Genomic DNA, 8,318 nt, shown 5'->3' on the forward strand with positions numbered 1-8,318 from the left:
TTTATTTATTTATACGTGTATTATTAAATAAAGTTCACTTAACCAAGATTTATTTTATTTTTATTATTAATATATATGATAAAATATAATGTTATTTAAGCAAGTTGTCTCCCACATTCTAATATTATTATTAATTATTAATATATTTGACTTTATTTGATATTTTTTTTGACAGCACTTTATTTGATATTTGGAGTTTTGGACTATGACTTTTTAATTTTTAATTTTCAAATTCTCCATATTCTGTCATTTCATGTCACATGTATATAAATTCCACGTAGCACCATCACTCTACACTCCTCTCTACTACTTGCCCCACCATTTTCTCCGAGCTCTTCTTTCTCTGTGGAGTCTTGATAATCCTTTGCAGCTCTCCAGCCAGGTAAAATTGGACCTCTTTTTTCCCATTTTATTTTTTATTTTCTATTGTAATTGGCTTTTTCCCCTTAATTTTTGGATGGTGGGGTGGTATTTTTATTTCTAGTGTATTTTTGTGTGATAAATTCTGAAATTTTGCCTCTTGGTAATGTATGATGACATGGGTTCAGTCTGCAACTTTTTCTTAAATCCGAGATATTGTTAAAATTTTTTTATCTCGATCTACTTATTTTCTAGTCCATTAATGACTGAAAAATATGTTCTTTAGATGTTATCAGCTGAAATTATTAGCCTTCTACCTTCTTAACTTGTGAGTTGAGTCGCGGGATTTTTGTTTCATTTGTTGCGACTTCGAGTACGAGGCGAATAATTCAGAATGATGTAAATTGAGTTGCAGATTTTTCTGGCAGATCTGTGTAATTTTCATCTTAAAATAAATACGTGTAAAAGATAAATTAAATACTCTGTGTTTTTTAAACCAAGATCTCACCTTTTCTTTGCTTATGACAGGTTTAATTATTCAATATCTTGAAAAATGAATCACTGTGCTATTCAGCATAATTATATTGTCGCCACCGGTGAAGAGCTGGGAGGAAGCGCCGCCGCCGCTGGGGGAGGATCTGTGGAGAGGAGAGAGACCGTAGTTTGCCCCAAGCCGCGGCGGCTCGGCCAAAACCACACCACCCTTTATGACCCTTATCCTATGAGACCCCGCAGATGGCATATTTGGTAAAAATAAAAATAATAATAATAATAAAATACCTTTACCTCCAACTTTTTAGTCCTTTTGTCTTATTCTTGATGATGGGTTGTGATTGTTTTCTTCCTTGTGTTTTTTGGTGAAGCCATCAGCAAGAGGTTCGTGAAGCAAATGCTGCCAACGAAGTGCTGGACATCATTCTGGCAAAGGTTTGGTTTCTAACTTTTGTCTGCATAGCAAATTTATTTCTTGGTATGAGTGATCCAACAATTTTGGGTTTTGAATCAACAGGGTAGTTGTGGTGCGGATCAATCCGTCGCGAAAGTAGCCTCGCCGCCACCCCCATTTTTTCCGGGGTCGCCGCCAAGGAGAGTATCTAACCCATTAATTCAAGATGCACGGTTTCTAGATGAGAAACTCATCCCCATTGCACCACGTGCGATCCCGATCAAATCAGGCAGACTCGTCCAAGAAAGTTTTGGCAACGATCCCTCTGTGAGGATCGAGGGGTTCGACTGCCTCGATAGGGATTGCGCCAGGCGCAATTGCCACATCTCTGCCTTGGCTTGAGTCTATATGTTCGAAGCACTCGAGCGAGCCCACGTACGGCGCGATCCACTTTTGTTCTAGCAAGAAGAGAAGAAAATTTTCTCGGCCTTGATCTAGTGAGCCAAGTAATCAAACATTAGTCTTTTGTATAGTGTGTAAATATGTCATCCATTTGGAAATATGACTTGAAGTTAATGGCAATTCAATTGAGTAAAATAATTCTAATATAGTAGGGAGAGGTATGAGGAGCAAGCCAAGCCTCTTTGTCAAAAGGTGTAAGTATGTTGAGAAGGGAGAAAAGGGGGAAATTCTTGATATTTTTGCCCATTTTGGGATCATTTGTAATTCGAACATAGTGAATATAAAATTTCTGCTTATTTGATATTATAATTTACAGATCATGCTCCCTGAGTTCTCATGGCACACATAAATTTGAGCTAATTTACACAAATGCGTGTGATGCAGACGAAAAAGATATATCGCCGGAAATTTAAAATAAAATAAAAAAAAAAACGGGTAAGAAAAAATTCGAGTAAATCGGCTGATATTTGGTCGGTCCGAAGAGCATACTTAATGGGTAGTTATTAGTTAACATATATCCCAAATCAAATTTAACCAGTTAGGTGTCACTTGTCAGAGTGCTCAACAAAAACAATCCAAGACTCAAGTATGTAATTGTCCAAGAATCAGAGTAATCAAGAATGCTTCTATAATGGAACGAAAGTGTTTGCAATTATTTTTTTAAAAAAATATGATCATTGATTTTTGAGTTAAAAATTTAGCATTAAGATATATTAATGACTCTTACTCACTTTTGATTTTAACTTTTCACTTTCGTTTTTAGATACCAACCATTTTTAAATCCGTATAGTCAGGTTAACACGTCCCACCATGAGTGTTGAAGAAAACAGATTTCAGCAAACCATAAACACAAGAAAGCAGTATAATGCGGAATATAAAGAACACCAAAACACGATTTTACTTGGTTCGGATTTGAATAATCTTACATCCAAAATTCTTGACAATCCCCAATTGAATACAATAATAAAACCGAGTTACAAAGGCTGCCAATTCTCTCAGAGATTACAACAAGATTCAAACCTATACAATCTATAAGAAAGAAAATTTTACAGTGTATTCTCTTTCACTTCACGATTCAAGAAGCAGATTCATGAATGGACTCTTCGATTGTTGAAGGATTTCTTTGCTCTGTTTCAGAGAATTGATATGGAAAGAAGAAACAACCGAAGGAGATGATCGTTATTTCGTTATAAGCACAACTCCCCTTCTTAACATGTGGAGACTAAAGAGTGAATTAATTCCAGCCATTAGATCACCAATTAATAACAAGGCTCAATCTCAACCGTTTGATCAGTCATATAGAGTCAAACTCCAATCTTCACAATTCTCCACCTTTTGGCTCTTATATGTGAAATACAGTGGTTCAATTCTAGTTCCACTTCATTTTGAAGCATTCATACCAGCACATTGAGCATGCTCAACGCATCCTTGAGCTTGCCCACTGGAATCACTTTAGTAAGCATGTCTGCTGGATTTACATTTGTATCGATCTTCTTGACTATAACTAGCTATCTTGAGATGATATCCCTCACAAAATATAGTCTCACATCAATGTGCTTTGTTCTTTTATGGAACATGGCATTCTTGGATAAGTGAATAGCAATTTGAGAGTCACGGAAGATGGTTGCAGATTTCTGCTCCTGTCCCATTTCATTAACAAAACACTTAATCCACAATGCTTCCTTTACTGCTTCTGTGAGAGAGATATACTCGGCTTCAGTAGTTGAAAGAGCTACTACATGCTGCAAACTTGACTCCCAACCTACAACATTCCCACCAACTAAAAACATATCCAGACAAAGATATTCTTTTATCAAGATCAGCAGCATAATCAGAGTCACAATATCCTATCACTTCATAATTTGATTGTGTGGTTCCATATTAGACTAACTTCAGCTTAGTTGTCTCTTTTAGATACCTAAGCAACCACTTTATAGTCTTCCAATTTTTTCTACTTGGCTTGCTCATGAACCTGCTAATTAGGCCCAATCCATAAGCAATTTCTGGTCTTGTTGACACCATAGAGTACATTATGCTTCCCACTGCATTTGAATAGGGTACTTTCATAATTTGGATTGATTTCAATTCTGTTTCTTTCTTTTTGACTGATTTCAATTTAAAATGAGCCCCAATTGGGGAGTTTACACCCTTAGCATCATTCATGCCAAATATATCCACTATTTTCTTTATGTATCCTTCTTGAGATATAGATAATTGAGGTCCTAAGCTTTCTGTTTCTTATAATATCCATTCCCAAGATCAATGGCAGAGCCAGAAATTTCATTCTACCCGGGCTACAATTTTTATCCCTTGAATTCTTCAATATGTTGGAATAAACTACTCGGGCTATCATCAAATTATTCCAAAATCCTTCAAAATTAATATATATCATTTTTGAAAAAAATTTGTGCCACCCGGGCTAAAGCCCAATGGCACTAAGTGTGGCTCTGCCACTGCCCAAGATTCTCTTTGTTGGTCCAAGATCCTTCATATCAAATTCAGTATTCAGAAGATCTTCAATTTCTGTATTTCCTTCAGATCTTTGCATGCAATGAGCATGTCATCTACATCAATGAGTATATATATATATATAGGATTGGTTTGAGAGCTTTAAGTAGTAAACACAACTGTCAAACTTTGATCTTTGAAAACCTCTTTTAAGCATGAAGTCATCAAACCTATAATACCATTGCCTAGAAGATTGTTTGAGTCCATAAAATGATTTTTGTAGCAGACAAACTTTCTCAGCATCTCCCTTTTTCACAAAACCTTCTGGTTGAGTCATTAGGATCCTTTCTTCAAGATTTCCATGAAGAAAGGTTGTATTGACATCTATTGTTTCCAATTACATGTCATGAATTGCTGTAAGTGCCAATAAAATCCTAATCGAGGTATGCTTAACAACCAAAGAGAAAACTTCATGGTAATCAATTCCTTCAACTTGGGAAAAGCCTTTAGCTACTAATCTAGCTTTATATCTTGTTGCTTTTACCCCAGGAATACCCTGTTTTTTTTAAACACCTACTTGCATCCAATGACTTTCTTGCCTTTTGTTCTGTCGACTAAAGTCCAAGTTTTGTTTTTATACAATGACTCAAGTTCCTCTTCCATGGATTTTTTCCATTTTGGTCAATCCTTGCCTTTTAAAGCTTCATTGTAACTGGTTGGCTCTTAAAATTCAAGAAGACCAGCCACATTTAAAGCAAATGCTGTAAAATCTGAACTTTCATATCTTGTACGTGGTCTTATTTCTCTCCTTACTCTATCCTTTGAAAGAAGATAACCATCCAGTTGCTGACCACTTTCAGTATTATATTGGTTTCCTTCCTTATTCAGCACTTCATGAGTTTCAATATCAATTTCTGATTGATCATGACCTGTGTTGATATAATAGAGATTACCAGGTTTGTGATGAGTTTCTCCACCTCGAACTGGTTTCCTTGCAGCTTTTGATTCTGAGAAAATATCCAGATCCTATGGCTCCACCCGAGACTTCAAATTCTGCTCAGCTTGTTTAGAGCTGGCTACATCTGATTTGTTCATGTTAGTTTTAAAGGATTCATTTTCATTGAAGATTACATTCGTGTTGATTATACACTTATGATCATCCAATAACCAGATTTTGTAACCTTTAACACCATTAGGATATCCTAAGAAGATTCCTTTTATACCTCTAGGTTTTAATTTGCCTTGAATAATATGAACAAAAGCTATACATCCAAATATTTTCACGTGATTGTAATCTGGTTTCACATTAGACCATTTATGCTCAGGGACCATAAAATCTATAGCAGAAGATGGAGATCTATTAATGAGATAAGAAGCAGTTGCGGCAGCTTTTGCCCAAAATATATTGGGCAAACCACATTCACTTAACATGCATCTAACCTTGTCCATAATGGTTCTATTCATACGTTCTATGACACCATTTTGTTGTGGTATGCCTGTGCATGTTCTATGTCTTGCAATTCCATATTTCATGCAGAAATTATCAAATTCATGATTACAGAATTCTAGACCATTATCAGTTCACCTGTTTGATTCTCAATCAAGGTTTTCCGTTCAACAAATTTGTTAAAAGCTTCATCCTTAGTTTTCAGAAAATAAATCCACACTTTTCTAGAATAATCATCAATCAAGAAAATAAAATAGTGATATCTAGAAAGTGAAAATGGCACCTTCTATGAGCCCCACAAATTAGAGTGTATGTAGTCAAGTGTTGATTTTGTCTTGTGAGTTGTTGTAAAAAAAATTCAGTCTATGTGTAGTGACCCAACCTGGATCCACTGTTAATCAGAGATTAGCACTTAATTAAGCATACAATTTATCATAATCAGAGAAAAGCTACGGAAATCCAAATAAATACTGGACCAACAGAATACAACCAGTTAAACAAATTTGATATATACAACCCCATCGAATAGATCATTCTAGTCCCGCTGTCTCTATAACTGGTAACCAACTCCTCTGAGTCCCTGGGCGCACTACCTGCACCTGCAACTGCCCCGTCGAATGGGGTGTCCAGATAACAACAAAATACTGAACGTGAGATCTAAGCTCAGTATGCTAGTACGGGTAACATACAAACATGATGCATGCATATGTATATCTGGGTATCATTCTGGGAATAAATATCCTGCTCAGTCTAGGCGTCATGGTATGTAGCACGCTGGGCCGTCGCATTAGGAGGTGGCTCCCATACCATATAAACCCGTGGACATATCCGAAACCAAAACCATGGTATCCATCCACACATGCAATGGGGCTGAGCAACCCCTATACTGGGTAATCCAAAGATACCGTCTAATCAAGATGTATGCACGTGTAGCATAACATGAACATGCAATCATGACACATAAATGCAACATATAAGCATGTATACCCGCTGGCAATCTCAGTCAGTAAATATGTACCTTACTGCAGGAAGTCCTATAGTACATGTGAGACCTCGATTCTAAAACATCTAATCTCGGATTAAACAAAAACTAAGCATACAAGATCCAAGATTGAAAGCAATAAAATAATTTTTTTTTAAATGAACAGTGCCTCGCTCGATCCGTAGAACTCAACCGATCGAGCGAGCAAGGTTTCAAAACTTGCTGCCCGGAAGAACACCAGCTCTGCTCGATCGGTAAAGTTCAACAAATCGAGCGGGCAAGCTCTTACAAAACAGAGAACAAGCTGCAGCTTCCTTGCTCGATCGGTCAAACTCTACCGATCAAGCGGGCAAGCTCTGAACAGAAATCTCAGAAAGGAAATTCACCAACTCAACTTAATAAATCCATTCAATACATAATGAGGTACAATAAACATGCAAAAAAAGCATACAAACCTCAATAATCGCATATTCGATACAACAGATATTAAGAAGTTCGAGTTCTAAACATGTTCCAACATAAACTAGATTGACATGCCGATTCGACTTCTAAACCGAGTCCCATTTCTATCTCTCACTCTTGATGCTAACTAAGTCTTCGCTGACTCGATCCTGCCCCACCTGTTGTCAAGTAAACATACAAAACAAAGCAACAGTAGGATAACTCCGATGAGAATGATATTCTCAGTAAAAGAAACATAACATGCAATAACAAGTAATATATCAATAACATGATATAAAGACAACATATTAAACATTAAGACAAATGAAATGCATGTCCTTAAAAATCGGGATATCAACTCTGAAAAACAAGGGATTGCTGCTATGCTTTGGGATCCCAAGAATGAGGTCACGTAACAACTCACCGACTCTCCCGATCAAGGTGGTGTTACGTATCTCAATCCCCTAAACTTTGGTGTGACTATAAGGAGTATGCTGACACTAGGTGAACCTCTACACCAAGGCCACTCGATTATAGCCACCAAATCGTCTAAAAAAAGGGCGTACAGCCCTCTGAATCAAAGATTTAGGCTCGAGAGGAATGCATAAGAAAAATATAAAGCATTAAACCATATAACAAAAGCTCAAACAACAAAATACAAGTTCCCCATTCTAGAACAAGTATTGATGCAAGTATGTGATTTAAGGGAAAACTCAAGAACCAATTGTCTCGAGTGTGCTATCCCGCTAAAACGATGACTTCTTTTACCTTTTGATACGAATAGCTCCAACTCTGGATAAGCTAAAATAAAAGGTTATATCAAAATCCATACAACCACTTAAAACAAACGTTCTAGGCAAAACTCTTTACCGCTCTTCGTCCAACTCTTCGACGATCGACTTTTGCCTACTCTGGGCTCAACAGACTTCAAACGAATCTGTACGGAGGCAAAAGAAGATCAACAACGGCGAAAAAACTCAATAGCCAAAGTTCAACAACTCAAACGGTTCAAAATCCAAAACTCAAATCGGCGGCATAACGGCTATAAACTGATCAAACCGAAAACACAGACAGCAGTACAACATTGAAAACAACTCAAAGAAATGCTAAAACAACAATAACAATCCGAATCCAACAAATCAAAAAACCCCCATTTTTTAATTATGTTTCCAAAAATGATAACAAATCCGAACGACGCTCTATTTCAAAACAGACTGAGTATAATCGATAAGAACTATCTCAAGATCAACATAACCGAAACTCAATCAATTCTAACAACATCCAAAAATAGA

At 36.6% G+C, this 8,318-nt stretch overlaps 1 protein-coding gene across 1 annotated transcript; it reads left to right on the forward strand.

Annotated features, from left to right (window-relative positions):
- The first annotated feature begins 270 nt into the window (after positions 1-270).
- LOC140872655 (uncharacterized) lies at positions 271-2,028 on the forward strand. Its single transcript, XM_073275544.1, has 4 exons — positions 271-382; positions 889-1,107; positions 1,224-1,287; positions 1,370-2,028. Exons 2-4 carry the CDS (start codon positions 914-916, stop codon positions 1,646-1,648), a joined length of 537 nt encoding a protein of 178 aa, XP_073131645.1. The 5' UTR covers positions 271-382; positions 889-913; the 3' UTR covers positions 1,649-2,028.
- Positions 2,029-8,318: the final 6,290 nt, after the last annotated feature.

Source organism: Henckelia pumila, unplaced genomic scaffold, assembly GCF_033568475.1.
Source record: "Henckelia pumila isolate YLH828 unplaced genomic scaffold, ASM3356847v2 CTG_466, whole genome shotgun sequence".
In the NCBI taxonomy this organism is placed as follows: Eukaryota; Viridiplantae; Streptophyta; class Magnoliopsida; order Lamiales; family Gesneriaceae; genus Henckelia; species Henckelia pumila.

What these genes read in the sequence shown, in the direction of transcription:
- LOC140872655 (XM_073275544.1), top strand. Translation starts at nt 914, where the DNA reads ATGAATCACTGTGCTATTCAGCATAATTATATTGTCGCCACCGGTGAA. An exon ending in CCCCGCAGATGGCATATTTG is followed by an intron (nt 1,108 to 1,223) that starts GTAAAAATAAAA and finishes TTTTTGGTGAAG; the next exon opens with CCATCAGCAAGAGGTTCGTG. An exon ending in TGGACATCATTCTGGCAAAG is followed by an intron (nt 1,288 to 1,369) that starts GTTTGGTTTCTA and finishes TTGAATCAACAG; the next exon opens with GGTAGTTGTGGTGCGGATCA.